At 52.9% G+C, this 19,576-nt stretch overlaps 2 protein-coding genes across 2 annotated transcripts in view; both read left to right on the forward strand.

The window, feature by feature from the left end:
• The first annotated feature begins 295 nt into the window (after positions 1-295).
• LOC122113202 (UPF0729 protein C18orf32 homolog) lies at positions 296-769 on the forward strand. Its single transcript, XM_042686174.1, has one exon. It carries the CDS (start codon positions 368-370, stop codon positions 596-598), a length of 231 nt encoding a protein of 76 aa, XP_042542108.1. The 5' UTR covers positions 296-367; the 3' UTR covers positions 599-769.
• Positions 770-5,946: 5,177 nt separating this feature from the next.
• Egln1 (egl-9 family hypoxia inducible factor 1) overlaps positions 5,947-19,576 on the forward strand; it is a 42,930-nt gene continuing 29,300 nt past the window's right edge. Inside the window, exons 1-2 of the mRNA XM_042686190.1 lie at positions 5,947-6,179; positions 6,231-6,668. Of these exons, the coding sequence (XP_042542124.1) occupies positions 5,964-6,179; positions 6,231-6,668 (654 nt within the window). The 5' untranslated portion in view covers positions 5,947-5,963. The remainder of the gene's footprint in view (positions 6,180-6,230; positions 6,669-19,576) is intronic.

The following is a 19,576-nucleotide window of genomic DNA, read 5'->3' on the forward strand; positions in this document are numbered from 1 at the left end:
ACCCCTGTGGGAGATTGAGAAGCTACCCAGAAAGCACTGGGAAGGAGGTCCTACCTAAAGAACAACCTGGGCCTAGAAAAAACCCTACAACCAGCTGGTTGGTCATGGGGCTTGGGTGCTGTCCCTGCACTCTTCAGCTCAAGGCAAACGCTCTACCACTTGAGCCACAGCACCACTTCCCGGTTTCTGAGTGGTTCTTGGAGATAAGAGTCTTATGGAGATCGCAAGGTGGGGTTGCAGTGAGTACCACTGGGTTCAGGTGCAGCGTGGCCCCTCTTCCCCTTATTCCCGCGGTGGCTGGCAGACTCCAACCTGGAGGCGCTCCTTCATTCCCGGTCCTCACGTTTAGGAGCTCAAGCCTAGGACAATGGTGTGCATTCCTTGTATCATCATTCCAGTTCTGCTCTGGATCTTCAAAATTTTCCTGGAACCATACTTGTGCCCTCTGGTCTCCCCTTTCGTTGGCCGTATATGGCCTAGAAAAGCTGTACACGAAGCCAACAATAAAAATAAGGGCATAGTAGGCTGCAAGGCTGCAGACACAGATGTATTACCAACAAAAGGACCAACAGAAATCTCTGATAAAAAGAAAGACTAATGTGATTTTCCTCAAAGGATCTCCGCTGTTTGAAAAATAGACCTGATGATATGAAGCACCTTCTTTGTAGTTGTATCTGACCTTTTTCTCTGAGACCAGAATTCTGGATAGACAATTTAGATATTACCTGGTACTAATCAGGAAATACATGATATTTATATTTAAAATGAACTTAGTTGTATTTAATGACCTCATTTCTGAGATCCTTTTCCATTAAAGTAGCTCTCATTCCCTTATTACTATTTTAATAATATGAATAAGTAGGAGATTTGTGCCAGTAGAACCTCTACTTAAAACCCTTGGTCCTTTAGCACTTGTTCAAAAGAATTTGCCATTTGCTGTAACTTAAAGGATTCTAATTTGAATAATTTTACTGTGAAATAGTACAATGATAATGATGTGAAAAGATGCAATGCAATAGTTCATAAGAGTAGTAACTGCTGCTTATGGCTCTGATGAAAGTGAAAAATGTGGAAATAGAAAAAATTCCTTGATAAATGAAACATCTTTTACATGTACATCTAATATATAAATTATAATCCTGTTGCATTCCTTCTGTTCCTACAAATGCATTAAACATTCAGTTTAATGCTGGGAAGGTGGCTCAGTGGTAGAGTGCTTGCCTTGCATGCATGAGGCCCTGGGTTCAATTCCTCAGCACCACATAAGCAAAAAAAGCCGAAAGTGGTGCTGTGGCTCAAGTGGTAGAGCGCTAGCCTTGAGCTGAAGAGCTGAGGGACAGTGCCCAGGCCCAGAGTTCAGGTCCCACAACTGACAAAAAAAAAGAGTCCCACAGACTTTTCTTGCCCGGGCTGGCCTTGAACTGTGATCTTCAGATCTCAGCCTCCTGAGTAGCTAGGAATTACAGGTCTGAGCCTCCAAGGTACCTGGTGAGAGGAACATTTTTGAAACTGGAGTGGTAGGTGTAAGATCACAAGCCAATAAAAATTTGGTGATGGTGATTTTCAGTTTTCAGATTTACCGTTTTTTGTTTTCACAGGGAGATAACCTCAGTGGGAAGGAAGGCAGCCCTCCACCCACTGGGGAGCAGGTCCCCGAGGACAGGGACAACAGTGCCGCTTCACAGCCACACCTAGACATGCGTGTCACCACACCATAGTTAGAAAATGGCTCAGATTTCTGGTTGCTTTTCCCAGCACTCAAAGATCATCTTCCTGTTTATCTTGGTGGAATGCCTGTGTTACACTTGTGATTTTTCTGTTCTCTACCAGATATTCAAACAAGATTGTCACAGATGGGGGCGGGCAGGTCAAGGGGTCACTAGTCACAATCAGATGTTGGATTTCCTGAGTAGAAAAGATACTCGGCTGTGAACTACAAATGTTTTTATGGAGACCAGAGGACCTCCGCCGGCCTCTCTGCCCTGGGCTTCTTCACAAGGTCCCAGTTCTTCCTAGATTCATCTCCTCGCGGAACCTGACTTGCATTTATCTTTCAGTGTGTCTCTGGTCAGTTCTCAAGGGCTATGGCCTCACAGTTTTGGAAAATAGTCCCTACCCAGAACAGGGAGGTCACACAGGGAGGTCAGTCTAGGTGGGCAAGAAGGTAGATGCCAGCCCCTTTCTGTTCATCCGTTCCTCAGTTTCCACAACAGTATTCTTGGTTAGTGGGGAGAACTAGTCTGGCCTCAAAAGGCATCAGCTGTCAGAAGAAGGGGCTCACCCCACTACACCTTCTATGAAATGAGTCAGTGCAGTGTTGAGGACTAAGTTAGTTAATATTGACAAAACGTTTAGAACAGAGTTTGGTGCCTTGTAGCAAGCACCACATACTTGCTGTGAGTGGATTCCTAAGGGCAGAGAGGGTTCTGCCTTAGCAGTGAGCCAGTGCTAACTGAATCCTCCTGCTGGGGCCCCAGGGGCTTCCTGGCCTAACCACGGACCCATCCCTGCAAACTAATGATATGTTGAAGCTTGACGCCATTGAAATGAGCTCATGAACAATTACGCCTGACATTCTGAAAGTGTGCACCTTTGGAAATATTTCAAATCTGTATTTTAAAACTGGAAACTTTGTCAGTTTCATACTTGGCTGATAAAGTATATTCAATATACCCATGTTGTCTGGCTCCTGTGGCTCCTGCCTGCAATCCTGGCTACTCTGGAGGCTGAGATCTGAGAACTGTGGCTCAGGGACAGCTCATCTCCATCCTGAAGCGGGGGTGTGGTTTAAGTAGGAAAGACCCAGCCTTGCGCAGAAAAAGGTAAGGGGTCTGAAGACCCCAAGTTCAAGCCCCAGGAACGGCATGGAAAAAATATATACACACCTTGAATTTATTTTTATTTATTTATTTTTGTCTGTCATGGGGCTTGAACTCTGGGCCTGGGTGCTGTCCCTGTTCTTCAGCTCAAGGAGAGTACTCTACACTTGAGCCACAGTGCCACTTCTTGTTTTCAGGTGGTTTATTGGAGAAAAGAGCTTCACGGACTTTCCTGCCTCAGCTGGCTTTGAACCATGACCCTCAGATCTCAGTCTCTTGAGTAGCTAGGATTACAGGCATGAGCTACCTGCATCCAGCTTGAATTTGTTATTATGAACATTTAATTGGAACGTTAACAAAGTTCTTTTTTTTTTTTTGTGTCCAGTCGTGGAGCCTGAACTCGGCCTGGGCACTGTCCTACAGCTCTTCAGCTCAAGGCTAGCGCTCTACCACTTGAGCTACAGCGCCACTTCTGGCTTTTTGCTTATGTGGTGCTGAGGGATCGAACCCAGGGCCTCAGGCATGCCAGGCAAGCGCTCTACCACTGAGCCACCTTCCCAGCCCCGTTAACAAAGTTTTGATATGGACATTTCTTTAATATATTTCAAGCAAAGGGGAATAATGTATACTTCCTTTGCCTGTCACAGAACTATATGTTAATTTTAAAAGAAACTTGGGGGCTGGGAAGGTGGCTCAGTGGTAGAGGGCTTGCCTTGCATGCATGAGGCCCTGAGTTCGATACCTCAGCACCACATAAGCAGAAAAAAAAAAAAAAAGCTGGAAGTGGCACTGTGGCTCAAGTGGTAGAGCACTAGCCTTGAGCTGAAGAGCTGAGGGACAGCGCCCAGGCACAGAGTTCAGGCCCCACAACCAGACCAAAAAAAAAAAAAAAAGAAACCTGGCTATTTTCAACACCTATAAAAAACTAAATTTTGAGCCATGTACTAGTAGCTCACACTTGTAATCCTAGCTACCCAGAAGGCTGAGATCTGAGGATCACAGTTCAAAGCCAGCCGGGGCAGGAAAGTCCATGGGACTTTTTTTTTTTAATGCCAATTCTGCCTTTGGGAAGCACATTGCTAGATTTAGATTCTGATAGACTTGAATGATAAAATCCTTCCTTATGGATGACAATATTTGAAATGAGAATACATGAAAGGTTGTCATAATGGGGCTAGGGTGTTATGTGTACATTGTATTTATTTATTTATTTATTTATTTGGGTTGGTCGTGGGGCCTGAACTCTGGGCCTGGGCACTGTCCCTCAGCTCTTCAGCTCAAGGCTAGCACTCTACCACTTGAGCCACAGCACCACTTCCGGTTTTTTTGCTTATGTGGTGCTGAGGAATTGAACCCAGGGCCTCATGCATGCAAGGCAAGCACTCTATGCAAGGCAAGCACTCTACCACTGAGCCACCTTCCCAGCCCCCTGTGAGACTCTTATCTCCAATAATCCACCAGAAAACCGGAAGTGGCTCTGTGTCTCAAGTGGTAAAGCGCTCACCTTGAGCTGAAGAGCTGAGGGACAGCGCTCAGGCCCAGAGTTCAAGCCCCACAACCTGCCAAAAAAACAACACACACACACACACACACAGGTCATTGTTCCTGAATTAGCCCTTTCTGAATTGCTTGCTGGGAATCTCTTTGCTACAAAAGGCAAAGCTAACCATTTCAGCATGTCCTGTCCTGTCGCCCTGGGGTTGTCCTTTATTAAAGGCCCGTTGTGGCTCCTCCACCTTGGCTGAGCAGCGAATAGCCGGTGCCTGAACCGGGCTTTGGGAGCCCAGGAGCGGGACTTCCCGCGGGGTCTAGACCTGGACGGGGTGACTGCGGGTCCTCATCTCAGCTTCTGGGGACGGGTGGGGTTGGATTTCCCGGAGGCCTGCCCATAGGTGTGGAGGAGTTCTCGGATTTGAGTCTGTCCAGTTGGGGAAGTTCTTTGTGCGTGGGAAGCTCCCTCCCCTCTCCGGACGCCTCGGTGACCCAGCCGCGCACGGGCCAGGAGGGCCGGGCCGCCCCACCGCGCGTGGGCCCCACTAGAACATAAACACGAGTGGCCGGGGCTCCTCTGCCCAGGACCCCTCCTCCCCCGACGAAAGCAGCCTGCCGTGCGTGATGGCCCCGCGCGCCCGGCCGGCCCCAGCTCCTGTCCGGTCAGCATCTTCAGTATGCGCGCCGCCGGCCCCGGGGCTTGAACTCAGGGCCCTGAGCTCCGTTCTCCGGAGGCCGGCGCTCTACCGCTCGGCCCTTGCTGCAGGGCTGGCCTCGAACCGCGACCTTCGTGTCTCAGCCTCCCGACGGCCGGGCTCCGCCGCTGCTCCCCTGGCCGTCCCGGCGCGGCCGGCTCCCGGGTGGACACCAGGAGAACGGAGCGGCCCAGAGCCGGGGCCCGCCGTGCGAGCCGGCCCCGCTTTGTCGCGGCCGTCGCGGGCGCGGGGGCTGCGGGGCGGGCGGGCGCGGGGGGCCCGGGCTCCGCGGGCCTCGGGCCTCGGGCGGCGGCGCTTCCCCAGCTTCCGTTTCCTGTGCGGCCCGGCCGGGACGGCCGCAGCCCGGAGCGCGCGTCCCCGGCAGGTGTCGCCGCGTCCCCGCGTCCCCGCCCGGCCCGGCCCCGCCGGCGCAGCCGCCGAGGGGCGGAGACCGGGCGGGGGCGGAGACCTGGCCGAGGGAGGGAGGGCGGGCGGGGTCCGGGCCGGCCCAGCCCGCCAGCGCCGCGTGAGCGCGGCCCCCACCCCCGGCGCGCGCCCGCCCCCCGCGCCCGCCCCCCGCGCCCGCCCTCCGCGCCCGCCCGCGCCGGGTCGCCGGGGCCGTGGTGTACGTGCAGCGCGCGCGGAGCGAGAGGCGCTCGCAGGCTCGCAGGCCCGCCCGGCCCGCCCTGCCCGTCCTGCCCGCCCGCCGGACGCCGAGCCCGCCCGGCCCGGCCGCGCCGCCGCCGCCCGCCCGCCGCCCGCCCGCCGCCCGCCGCCCGCCGCCCGCCGCGATGAGGCGCTGAGCGCGGAGCTGACGGCGCCGAGCTGCGCCGCGGCCAGGCCGGGCCCGGCGGGCCAGGGCGCGCACGGCCTCCCCGCGCGGGCGGCGGAGCATGGCGCCGTGACGGCCCCGCCGCCGCCGCCGCCCCGCGCCCGGCCCCGGCCCGGCCCCGCCGCCATGGCCAGTGACAGCGGCGGGCCCGGCGCGCCGAGCGCCGGCGAGCGAGACCGGCAGTACTGCGAGCTGTGCGGGAAGATGGAGAACCTGATGCGCTGCGGGCGCTGCCGCAGCTCCTTCTACTGCAGCAAGGAGCACCAGCGCCGGGACTGGAAGAAGCACAAGCTGGTGTGCCAGGGCGGCGAGGCGGGCGCGGGGGGCACCGCTCGGGCCCCGGCCCCAGCCCCAGCCCCGGCCCCGGCAGGCCGCCGCCCGGCCCGGCCCGAGCCCCGCGCCGACGAGCCCGGCCCCGGCCCCGCCGGCCTGTGTCCCGCGCCGGGCGGAGAGGCGCTGAGCCCCGCCGGCGCCCCGAGGCCCAACGGGCAGACGAAGCCGCTGCCCGCGCTGAAGCTGGCGCTGGAGTACATCGTGCCCTGCATGAACAAGCACGGCATCTGCGTGGTGGACGACTTCCTGGGCCGCGACACCGGCCAGCGCGTCGGCGACGAGGTGCGCGCGCTGCACGACACCGGCCGCTTCACCGACGGCCAGCTGGTCAGCCAGAAGAGCGACTCGTCCCGGGACATCCGCGGCGACCAGATCACCTGGGTAGAGGGCAAGGAGCCCGGTTGCCACACCATCGGTCTGCTCATGAGCAGCATGGACGACCTCATCCGCCACTGCAGCGGCAAGCTGGGCAACTACCGCATCAACGGCCGGACGAAGGTAAGCGGGGCGCCGGGCGCGGGAGGCCTGGCGCCGCCGCCCCGGGGTCCGCGCCCCTGCACCCCGGCCGGACCCCCCGGCTCACCCTCCGCCGCACCCCATCCCTCCGGGCCAGGAGGGGCCCCCGCCTTCGGACCCTGTCCGGGTTGGCCGGCTACACCTTTGCGGGGGGGGGCTTCCTCTATCTGCTTTGTTTCTGTGGTGCCCCTTGAGAAAGAGCTGCTCCCTGGCTTCCTGGAAAAGGAACACACGCGCATGCACACACACACATGCATGCATGCACACACGCACATGCATGCACACAGACACCACCACTATCACCATCACCACCACCATCACCACCGACAACAAGGAGCCAGAGGTAGAAGTCCCAGCCTTCGGTTGGGAGAAGTCTTTTTGTCCTCCCTCACTAATGGGTGGTAGTTTTCACCAAGGCAGCCCTTCTTCCTCCCGGCAGACCGTGGCTGTCCTGTCCCCCTCCACCCTGCAGCCTTTCCATTTTGCTTCCAGCCCCTCCGGGGTCCCTTGCTCCGCCCTCCCCCCCTCATCTGGAGAGTTTTGAGAGGGGACAAGGGACATCCCTGTGGCTGCACACAGCCCTGGCCATTCCTGGGAGGCTGGTGTCAGGTGTGAGCAGGTGTCAGACTCCCTGTGGGTCCAGTGTGACTGCCCAGCTGTGTAAAGTCCCAGTGCCGGCTCTGAGGAAGGTTCTGAGCATCGAAACTTCTGTGGGGCAAAATACCGTGTGGAGTCGAATTTACCTCTGGCACAATCGGTCCTTCCTGAAGCACATATCTTACATGCCGTCTCAGAGAAGTTTAAATAAAGGGACAGTTGTTTAAAATTAAACGGGAAGGGAAAAGAGGGTCTGATTGAACCCCACCCTCCATTTTCCACAAGATTTTCATTTATAGTTTTAAAAGGAAAGGTGGTCGTGGATGACATGTGAACACAGAAATGACTCCCGCAGCAAGAAGGCTGTGCGGGCACGGGCTTGGGCCTGGGCCTGGGAACTGCCGGCATCTGATTAGGTGTGAGCCATGAAGCCAGCCTCATCCTGAGTATTCTATGATCTGCTTCCTTGGGTAACTGAGCTTTCCGTCGCAAGCCAAGACCTCTGCTCTCCATGCTTCCCAGGGAGGGGTGGCAGGGCACCTGCTTGGCAGATGCGCCCCGGGAAGATGTCAGTTAGGAAAGTCACTTCTGTCCTGAGTGAGGGCTGCGACTGAAAGGTCCCAAAGGTACTGCCCCCACCCTGGAAGGGTGGATTCGATCTTACCTCTGCATTTGACTCAGGGACCAGGTTCCGAATCTGAGACCGATCTTGGGGGAATTCTTCCCATGGTACTTGTTGGCTGAAAGAATGTTGGAAATCATGCTTAACATGTAATTTAAGTATTGGGGGGGGGGGGGGGAGGAAGAGAAGCAAAACCAAGGGTGTTTGTGAGGAGTAGAAGGCAGGCAAAACAATACCCCCAGCCGGACACTGAGCCACGTGGGGTGTGCAGGGTACAGATGAGGCTCCATGGCACACAGAGTGCGGCCCGGGGCCATGGTGCAGGCGGCAGCATCCACACTCACACTGGAGGAGGCTTCCGCTCACCCTTGGCCGGGGTGAAGGTGACTTGGGCGCTGGACAGACGTGAAACCCTGTCAGCTTTCCGGCTGCAGGTGTAGGTGTGATGTTGGATAAGAAGGGATCGCTCATCAACACAACACTGGCACTAAGGTTTGATGTGTGTTTTTGTTGATCGTGGGTGAATAGTGTCCGCTGTATATATAGATTAATCATAGCCCGTAGTTGAGCTATGTAAAGTTTGTCAGATACTATGTTTATTTCATATTGAAGCTCCTGAATCTTACGTAAGTACAGCTCCAGAGCCATGTCAGAGAGTGGGTGTTTTTGCAGAGGGATCTTCAAGAAAGAGTTTCATACCAGGAGAGTAATTTCAGAGGTACCTTTCTTGTCAAGCATGGGGGGGGGGGGGGCTCACGCCTGTAACTCTAGCTATTCTAGAGGCTGAGATCTGAGTATCTTGGTTTGAAGCCAGGCAGGGTAGACAAATCTGAGAGACTCTTTAATTAGCAAAAGCTGGAAGTAGACCTGTGGCTCAAATGGTTGAGAGCCAGCTAGAGAAAAATGCCTGAAGTTCAAGCCCTAGTACTGGCACAAAAAAGAATACAAAAGTAAAGGTGTCATCCTCGAATGAGCACCATTTCTTGCTCACTATTCTTGGTGTAGCTCAGGAGAGGGGGAGGGAAGCCGCCCACTGTGGGCAGTTCTGCACAATCCCGGGCCTTGGGTTCAGGTCTTCAACCGCGCTGCATGCATGCAGGCCCTGGACATCAGTGGTGGGTGATGGTTATGGTCACTCTTGGGCTTTGGTTTCCCCAGAGTCTCCTCCTTCAGTCGTGTTCATCTGGCCTGTGTTTTCCCAGCTTCTTTAAAAGAGAAACCACAAGGGAAAGATGAAGTAATCTAAGGGAAAAACAGAAATGCAATCATTACTCCTGATGTAACCCAGCTCCACGTCCTACTTTCCCTGATCTTCTCTTGGGGATCTCCCCCTTTCTGTGCCAGCACTGTCCTTGGGGCCTTCACCTTCCTCCTACCCTTCCTTCACCAGGGAAACTCTTCACTTGGGCAGAGCAGTGTTGTGGGGCACCCGAGCGGTGTTTTCTGTAATCCCAGCTCCCAGGAGGTGCAGGTAGGAGGATTGTGGCCCGAGGCCAACTGGGTTTAAAAGCAAGACCCTATCTGAGAAATAAACCAAACAAAAGGGCCCAAGTGGGTAGAGTACTTGCCTAACAAGCACCAGGTCTTGTAATCCTAGCTACTCAGGAAGCTGAGATCTGCGGATCAGGGTTCACACAGCTAGCCTAGGCAGACAAATCCAACAGACTCACCCAACAGACTTCCTCAATTAACTGGCATAACGCTGGAAGCGGCTGTGGCTCAGATGGTAGCTTGACTATTATACTTCACTCACAACTCAGTTCTGAGTGGAAAACCCCAGGAGCGACTGTGCAAGGTCTTGAGTTCAAGAGTTCAAGCCCTAGCACCACCACCACAAGTGGTGTGGGGGTGGGGGAGAGAAAAAGAAAGAAAAGAGCTTGGTGCCGGTGGCTCACACCTATGCTCCTGTTACTCAGGAGGCTGAGATTGGAGGGTTTGGGTTGGAAGCCAGCATGGGCAAGACAGTTAAAACCCATGAGACTGCTGGGAAGGTGGCTCAGTGGTAGAGTGCTTGTCCTTGCATGCATGAGGCCCTGGGTTCTATTCCTCAGTACCACATAAGCAGAAAAAGCTGGAAGTGGCACTGTGGCTCAAGTGGTAGGACATTAGCCTTGAGCTGAAGAGCTGAGGGACAGTGCCTAGGCCCAGAGTTCAAGCCCCACAACCGGCAAAAAAAACAAACCATGAGACGTACCAACTTTATTTCCACTTAACCACCAGAAAGCCAAGTCTCATTTGGTGGAGTGACAGACTAGAATGAAAAAGCTAGCCGGGCACTGGTGGCTCACGCCTGTAATCCTAGCTACTCAGGAGGCTGAGATCTGAGGATCACGGTTCAAAGCCAGCCCGGGCAGGAGCGACCGTGAGACTCCTATCTCCAATAAACCACCAGAAAACCGGAAGTGGCGCTGTAGCTCAAGTGGTAGAGCGCTCGCCTTGAGCTGAAGAGCTGAGGGACAGTGCCCAGGATCAGAGTTCAAGCTCCGCGACCGACCAAAAAAAAAAAAAAAAGAAAAGAAAAGAAAAAGCTAAAGGACAGCATACAAACCCTGAATTTGAGCCCTAGGACCACACTGAAAATAAATAAAGGTATGCTAGGATCTTAACTGAGGTAGAGGAAAAGGGAGTACTTAGAAGAGTAGGATTGTCAGGACACACTGACCTGAACCTTCCTGTTGGCATTCTCTGAGGGAAAGCATTTGCTGTTAAAATTATAGGGATATTACTAATATTGGAGGGTCATGAGGTTGAGGCCAGCCTGGGCTATGTCACGAGATGGTTTCTCAAAAAAACAAAAAGCCATTGAAAAATTAATACAGTTACTAGACTCGTATGCATATCATTTTTGGAATTTTTTTTTCATTTTTGGAATTTAATCCCAAACTTGATCTGTTCAATAAAAAAGTACCAGCCAGGCCTGTAATCCTAGCTACTGAAGAGGCCGAGACCTGAGGATCATGGTTCAAAGCCAGCCCAGGCAGGAAAGTCCATGAGAATCTTATCCAGTGAACCACCAGAAAACCAGTAGAGCACTCAACTTGAGCTGAAGAGCTGAGAGACAGTGTTCAGGCCCAGAGTTCAAGCCCCATGACTGACCCAAAATTAATAAACAATGTACCTTATTACTCCAGAAAAGGTTGAGTTTATTAAGTACCACATTTTTATTACCAAAATTTTCATTAGTGCTACAGCTAATGAATCAGCTTTGGCTAATTGCGGCTTCAGAGCAAGGAACAGGATGAGGAAAACCCACTGCTCTGTCAGTGTCATAGAAACATGGAGACAGACTCTTAAATGACAAAGCATAGCCAATCCCGGCCACCTCGGCCGCAAGCCAGGAAGAGGCCTTCCTGGAGCCCACCATACTGCCTCCCGAGCTCTGGCTGAGCCTCTAGGAGTACTATACACCACTCTCTGTTGTTTAAGCTTGAGTAAATAAACAAAAAGTAAAGCACATATAAAAGCCACCCAGCAAAACTTCCTCTTCCACCTACTTCTGCTCTCCTCTCTCTCCTGGAATCTGGAACATACACACTGAAACGACTCAGTGATGGTTTATAGCTGCATCAGAATTCACCATCATGGTCAGCTGTCCTGTCAGCAGAAGGGCTGAAGCATGGGTCAGGGTCCTGTCAGGCTTCTGGGGCTGGCCCTCAAAGGGGTCGGCTCCCAGGGTGTGTTGCACTGAATGCACCTTATCAAGAAAGCACTTTTGTTAGTGCATTACCCTCGCATGTGCTGGGTGAGTGCACAGAACCTCTTATTCCAAAGGAATTTTATTTCAAATAAAAAGACCTTTCTGCGTGTTTATAATGTTTATAATTTTATTTACATACTGGGGATGGGAGGAGGGTGTCAATGCAAAATTGTGTGTGTGTGTGTGTGCGTGCGTGTATGCGCACGCATGCACGCACATGCGTGTACTAGTACCTGAACTCAGGGCCTGGGTGCTGTCCTTTAGCTTTTTGCTCAAGGCTAGCACTTTACCACTTGAGCCACAGCTCTACTTCTGGCTTTTTGCTGGTTAAGGAGATAAGAATCTCATAGACATTCCTGCCTGGGCTAGCTTTGAACTGGGATCCTCAGATGTCATCCTCCTGAGTAGCTAGGATTGCAGGCGTGAGCCCCTGGTGCCTTGCTTCAGAATGCTGGATTTTGTGTTCTTTCTAGATCTCAGTTGGATCGGGGGTCTGCAACTTGGGGCTATAAGGAACTAATCTGTCTGCTCTGTAGGTCTTCCAAGTACTATCTGCTTGTACTCTTCTCTTCCTCTCCAGCTCGCTTCATTTAATTCAAGCACTTCCACACATAATGTCACTTAAATATTACTCTTCTCATTCAAAGGTTCCCACTTTTATGATCCATTTTTTTCTTTTAAGGGTTCAGTGCTTTCCCTTTTAACCCTGCCAGTGTGCTGGAGAAAAGAAGGTTTACGATTCTGACCCGGCCACTTTCCACAGACACACACTTTTTTTTTTTTTTTTTAAACAGGAAATAAGTTCCAGAGAGGTTAAGGACTTGTTCAAGGACACAGAGCTAGCTGGGGAAAGAGGCAGCCGCAGCTGGCTCCGCCCCCTGTTCTGTCTGGCCATCTCGCTGCTTCTCACAGAAACTGCGCCTTGCTGCCCAAGTGATTTTTGAGTGTTTTTGCCATCGTTTGAGGATGTGCCTGAACTTGTGTGACTTCCTGTTCCTTCCCTACTCCACTCTTTGGCTTATCTGAGGCCCCAGCCTTAACATTTCCTGCCTTGATGTCCCCCGCTGGTCCCTGCTGCTCCTTCCCATCTCCATCCTCCCTGTCTCGCTTCCTCAGCATGAGCTGGCTCGCTTGGTTTCTTTCTTCCTCCCTCTGCCTTTCCCCTAGCAGCCCTGGAATCTATTTTTGTTCTCCCTCGGTGCTTTCTGAACCTGTGCTGCTCTGGTATGCCTTTCTGCTTGGGTTTTATTTATTTATTTATTCATTCATTCATTTATTTAATCCATCTATCTTTAGGCCTTAAAGCTGTATCAGCTAGTTCAGTCTCTCATCCTAGCAAATTCTTGGGCAGTTTTTTTTTGGTTGGTCATGGGGCTTGAACTCAGGGCTTGGGTGCTGATCCTGAGCTCTTCAGCTCAAGGCTAGCGCTCTACCACATGAGCCACAGCGCCATTTTTGGTTTTCTGTGGTTTATTGGAGATAAGAGTCTCATAGACTTTCCTGCGGGATGAGCCACTGGTGCCCTGCTTCTTGGGAAGTTTTGGTGATAGGGTTTACTCCTTGGGCTTGTATTCACCCCTTCTTGGCCACACCCAGGCTCACACCTACCATGCTGCATTCTGACATTGAAGAATTGAGCAGTTTGCTTTTGACATTAATTCCAGAAAAGACTCCTTGTTTAAAAGCCAAAACAGAGGGGCTGGGAAGGTGGCTCAGTGGTAGAGCACTTGCCTTGCATGCCTGAGGCCCTGGGTTCGATTCCTCAGCACCACATAAGCAAAAAGAAAAAAGCCGGAAGTGGTGCTGTGGCTCAAGTGGTAGAGCGCTAGCCTTGAGCTGAAGAGCTGAGGGACAGCGCCCAGGCCCAGAGTTCAGGCCCCACGAACGGACCAAAAAAAAAAAAGAAAGCCAAAACAGAGGAGCTAGAACGGTAGCTTAGTGGTAGAGCGTTTGCCTTGCATGCTTGAGGTCCTGGGTTCGATTCCTCAGCAACACATAAGCAAAAAGAAAAAACCAGAAGTGGCGCTGTGGCTCAAGTGGTAGAGTGCTAGCCTTGAGCTGAAGAGCTGAGGGACAGTGCCCAGGCCCAGAGTTCAGGCCCCACGACCGGACCCCCCCCCCCCAAAAAAAAAAAAAGCCAAAACAGAAAAATCATACTGATAGGTGGCCACCCAGAGGCGGGGCTGTTTTGAGTGGAATAGTTCGTGTGTCATTATCATTTGTCCATAACCAGTTGATAGCTAGTTTGATTTCTGAAGGTTTGGACAGTAGCTCTGTGGGCATGGTAAAGTTGCCTTCGGGTTTCCTGGGGTGTGAAGCACTCTTGTTTCTTATCCAGCCTCACAGACCCCATTTCTCCACAGGGCTCATGTGTCCTTCCCGACAGCGTTTGAGCGAGTGTGAGTGACACCGGCTGTGCGCCGGCTCTGGGGAGGAGCTGGGCCTGGGGAACAAAGCCGGAAAGCGCTCCTCTTCTGCGGGCCCCCGGCTGCCACATGGGCAGGAAGTAGAAACGTATGCAAGGGATTTGTGGCCTGCCAGGTGGTCAGCGTGCAGACAGAAGTAGACAGGGTGAGGCAGAGCGTGGCTATCCTCTCTCAGACGAGAGGCACGGTAAAACAATACCTGTGTCTGCACTCAGTTGAAGCAGGAGTGGATACATGGGTGTGTGGCAGAGCGGGCCACGTCAGAGGCATTATGTGGCAAATACAAAAGACCTGGGTGGACAGTATGAGCTGTGTGCACAGACAGCAGAGAAGCCTCTGGATTCTGGTGAGGGAGCTGAGGCGGGAAGGAGGGGAAGAGAACAGCCTTATAGGCTGTGGCCGGAACTAGTTTCCAAGGAGCATTTGTTTTAAATGATCTGTGAGCGAGGCACGGTGGCACACACGTGGCTCCAACTAGTCGGGAGCCGGAAGGAGGATGCCTTGAGCTCAGGAATTCAAGACCAGACTGGGCAACCTAGACAGACCCATTTCCCAAGCAAGCATGGAATAGAAGACCGCTGGCTTTTGCTGGGAATGGAGGTGGAGGCCTAGCTGAGTTCTGGGGGACTTTGAGTGGGCTCCCCGGCAGCAGGAGAGCGAGGACAGGGCAAGGGAGACTTTGGGGCTTTGGTGTGAGCGATTGGAAGGAAATAGTTATTTTGTCTTGCCCTAACCCACGTCCCCACCACTGCCCTGCGCTCTCAGTTTCCATTTATAGCTCCTGTTGACACTTATTGCCAGCTTCAGCTGCTGGAGAAAGTTCTGTGCCCAGCTTTTCTACATTCCTCCCAATGGGCTGCTCTGCCTGCCCTTGACCCCAGCACACCCCAGCCTGCCCTCATCACCTGGTACCCACTGGCTGCACCTCCTCCGGCTCTGCATGTGGGCTCATGTTTCCTCACATGACCCACTCTCAAGACGGCTGGAAGCCAGGCACCAGTGGCTCACGCCTGGAATCCTAGCTACTCAAGAGGCTAAGATCTGTGGATTACGGTTCATAGAAGTTAGCCCTGGCAGGAAAATGTGTGAGACTTATCACTAATTAATTACCAGGAAACCAGAAGTAGCACTATAGCTCAGTGTGGTCGAGTGCTAGCCTTGAGTGAAAAAACTCAGAGACAGCGTCTCTTAGTTCAAACGTCACCACTGACAAAAATGATGGCTGGAAAATCACTGCACGAAGACGTGCTTAGGCTGGGTCCCAGTGCTCACACCTGAAATCTTAGCTACTAAGGGAGGCTGAGATCTGAAGATTATGGTTTGAAAGTAACCTAGACAAAGTTCTTGAGACTTAGTTCCAACTAATCACTAAAAAGCCAGAAGTAGCACTGTGCCTCAAGTACCACCAGCCTTGAGCAAAAATGCTCAGGGGGAGCTCCTGGGCCTTGAGTTCAAGCTCTGATATTGACACACACAGTATTGAAGAAGCAAGCTTAGATTTAGATTCAAAGTCAATATAAGGTCAGAAATTAGATAAAACATCTTCATTTTAAGGAGCAGTTAGGAGTCAAACCAATAGTCAGGCATCAGATGCTCATGCCTGTAATCCTGGCTACTAAAGAGGCTGAAATACAGAGGATAGAGGTTTGAAGCCAGCTGGGGAAAAAAGTCTGAAAGATTTCATTTCTAATAACTGCAAAAAGCCAAAATGGAATCAGGTGCTGGCGGCTCACACTTGTAATCCTAGGTGCTCCAGGAGGCTGAGATCTGAGAATCGCTGTTCAGAGCCAGCCTGGGCAAGAAAATCTGTGAGACTCTTTTTGTTTTGTTTTGTTTTTGTTTTTTTTTTGGGGTCCGGTCGTGAGGCCTGAACTCTGGGCCTAGTTGCTGTCCCTAGAGCACTTCTGGCTTTTTTCTTTTTGCTTATGTGGTGCTGAGGAATTGATCCCAGGGCCTCAAGCATGCAAGACAAGCACTACCACTGAGCCATCTTCCCAGCCCCCTTGAGACTCTTATCTCCAATTAACTGCCAGAAAACTGGAAGTGGTGCTGTGGCTCAAGTGGTAGAGCACTAGCCTTGAGTTGAAGAGCTGAGGGACAGCACCCAGGTAGAGTTCAAGACCCATGACTGACCAAAAAAATAAAAATAAAAAGCCAAAATGGAGGCATGGCCCAAGTGATAGAATGCTGGCTGAGCAAATCTGAGCCCCACCATTCCAACTCAGGTACCTGTTAAAAAAAAGAGGAAGGGCTGGAAAGGTGGCTCAGTGGTAGAGTGCTTACCTTGCATGCTTGAGGCCCTGGGTTCGATCCTTCAGCACCACATAAGCAGAAAAAGCTGGAAGTGGCACTGTGGCTCAAGTGGTAGAGCGCTCGCCTTGAGCTGAAGAGCTGAAGGACAGTGTGCAGGCCTAGAGTTCAGGTCCCACGATCAACCCCCCCCCCCCCAAAAAAAAAAGAGGAAGAATTAAGCTGCTGTGGATAGACAGTGGCTCACAACCCTATGATCCCAGCTACTTGAGAGGCAGAAATTGGGAGACTTGAGGTTCGAGGCTAGCCTAGGCAAAAAGTTTGTGAGATTCTCAATCAGTAAGCCAGCCAAGGTGGCTTGCATCTGTGACGCCAGCTATTTGGGAGGCAGAGGCTGGAAGATTGAAAGCTCTGGAGTCTCAGCCTCTGTTACTTTCCCTCATATCCTCCCCGACCTTTTTCTTTTGGTTCCAACTGTAAGTTGTTTTTTTTGTTTTTTGTTTTTTTGGGTCCGGTAGTGGGGCCTGAACTCTGGGCCTGGGCGCTGTCCCTCAGCTCTTCAGCTCAAGGCTAGTGCTCTACCACTTGAGCCACAGCACCACTTCCGGCTTTTTTCTTTTTGCTTATGTGGTGCTGAGGAATCGAACCCAGGGCCTCATGCGTGCAAGGCAAGCGCTCTACCACTGAGCCACCTTCCCAGCCCCCAACTGTAAGTTTTATGTGCACACACATGCGTGTGTACATTTTTCTCAATTTCACTTCTTTGCTCTCAGCTCATTGATATAAGAAGACAGAAGTTTTGGGAGAACTTGAAATGTCTCTCTAAGAGTTTTCCATTGTAGCTAGCTAAAAAGGCAGAGAGGTAGCAAGCCTGAAGCTCAGGTCCTTTCTAGCCAGGCCCAGGAAGGACACGTGCTGTGGTGCACCTGGATTTGAAGCCAGTGACTAGGTTTGTTCAGCTCTCAGCCTGGCACTCCCCTGCGAACGTTAGGCTCTGCCTAGTCTGAGGCTCTGCCCCTGTGGCTCTAATCTCTGCCTTTCCTGCCTGCGTGGTCTTGTGCGCTGGCTAAGCGCCGGTGCTTCTGTTGCTCTGCCCCTTCAGACTTACTTGTTCTGCTGCTATGTTGCTTCCTCTTCCACATGGCGGGAAGTGGCGGCAGCACCCGCGCAGGGGTGACTGGGCGCAGGGTGCAGTGGCACTTGGTCAGCCTTGAGGGCTTCTGATTCCTGCTTCGGGCCAGGGCCAATGGACAGATAGCCCTACCTGTAGTTTTCTAGAATATTGCAAACCCGGCATGATGTAGACTACTCGTTGTGTGGGAAGGGATGAGGCCAGTAGGGCAGGTGTGTGAGTAGCTGGAGAAACAGGTTTAAAATCCACCTGGTCTGTGCCTCCATGTGCTCACAGGTACTCCGTGTGCCGAGTGCTTTGCCCTGTGCCTGGGGCTGTGTATGCTCGCTCTCCCCTGTAGTCCTGTCGGGGAACCGAGCTCTGAGCTCTGAGCGGACAGCAGGTATGTGGTGTTCATGGGACAAGCACCATCTTGTGGCAGCCTGCGAAGCTCTTCTGTGTGCCTGGGGATTTGAACCTGAGGCCCTCATTCCTATCAGGCAAGCCCCCATAAGCCGGGCCCTGGTGGCTCACACCTGTCATCACTACTCAGGAGGCTGAGATCTGAGTCTTGTGGTTCAAAGCCAGCCTGGGCAGAAAACTGGAACTGGTGCTCAGGTGGTGGCTCAGGTGGTAGAATGCTAGCCTTGAGTGAGGTCAGCACCTAGGACCCAAGTTCAAGCCCCACAACAAACAAGAACAAAAAAAGAACAGTTTACTTCCTGCCATGCATAATTTGTGCTGGTCCTGAGAGCTGGCTAACTCGAGTCCCGGATCTGTGTAGAAACGAGCAGCATTCTTTTTTTTTTTTTTGTCGGTCGTGGGGCTTGAACTCTGATCCTGGGCACTATCCCTCAGCTCTTCAGCTCAAGGCGAGCGCTCTACCACTTGAGCTACAGCGCCACTTCCGGTTTTCTGGTGGTTTATTGGAGATAGGAGTCTCATGGTCTCTCCTGCCCAGGCTGGCTTTGAACCGCGATCCTCAGATCTCAGCCTCCTGAGTAGCTAGGATTATAGGTGTGAGCCACCAGCGCCCGGCTTACGAGCAGCATTCTTGAACTGACTCCTGCATATCCTAAGCATAGCCCGTTGTGTCCCTTTGCTCATGTGTGATCCTCTCGGTGCTGACCTCACCCAGCTCCTGCTTCTGGGAACCTCGAGAGTACAATACCTGTCCTGTTCATTCCGCCCTGGGGACAGGCCCCCTCCTGTTCACACCACCCTGGGACTGGTGCCTGTCCTGTTCACACCACCCCGGATACCATGCCCTTGTCCTGTTCACACTGTCCCTGGGAACTGTGCCCCCATTCTGTTCACACCACCCCGGGGACCGTGCCCCCATTGCCTAGCACCTCATGTCAGGCCTCTTCGGGGTTCTAAGTTATCTCTACTAACTTGCAGACCCCACTGGTCTCTGTTTTCTCAAAACTGGATTTGCCTTTTGTCCCCCAGCTGTCTTCTAGAGGCTTCTGTGGCCATGGTATGCGTTTGTCACTGCGGGTGTTTCTCCCTGTGGTGGTCAGCACTCCTGCATGTGCTTGCTGTGCTCTTTCTGGTCCCTCATTTTCTAGGTAGAAATAGCCCAGGTCAGCACCGCCTTTGGCTATTTCTAGTGGCAAGCCCGGGAGGTGGAGGAGGGTGAGGCTGAGGAGCTGGCATGTCTGGTGCCATTCTCTAGGCCCGGGCAGGGGCTGGGGGCTGGAGTTTCAGAACTCCTTGGCTCTGCTGTCTGCCCCGAGCCCTATGGGGAAAGGCCCCGGGAAAGGCCGGCAGCATGGTAGAAGGCATGTGTGGTGCAGGGTGAGCTAGGCAGTGGTCTGAGGAAAGGACTAGAACCTGAGACCCAGGGTGGGACAGCCCTCCTCACCACCCTGGACAGAATGGCTGACTTCTGGAGCAAGGGTCTGAATCCTGACATTACCGTGGTTTTGAGTCTCTGATCACTCGGAATTTCAGGCGCATCAGAGGCAGGCGCAGTGCTTTAGCTAAGGAGGGGGTGATTGCACCAGGTGAGGACTCCTCCCGACCGGTGGCCTTCTGTCTCTGGATTCAGACTTAAAGGCTTGGAGACTCTGCTGCCCACTGCCCGCTGGGGTGACTGCGGGAAGGAGGTACAGTGCCTGTGGTGGTGACTGCGAGAAGGAGGCACTGTGGCTGGACCCACGGGGTGGTGTCACTTTACCCAGG

Source organism: Dipodomys spectabilis, unplaced genomic scaffold (assembly GCF_019054845.1).
Source record: "Dipodomys spectabilis isolate Male_0828 unplaced genomic scaffold, ASM1905484v1 ptg000096l, whole genome shotgun sequence".
Classification (NCBI taxonomy): Eukaryota; Metazoa; Chordata; class Mammalia; order Rodentia; family Heteromyidae; genus Dipodomys; species Dipodomys spectabilis.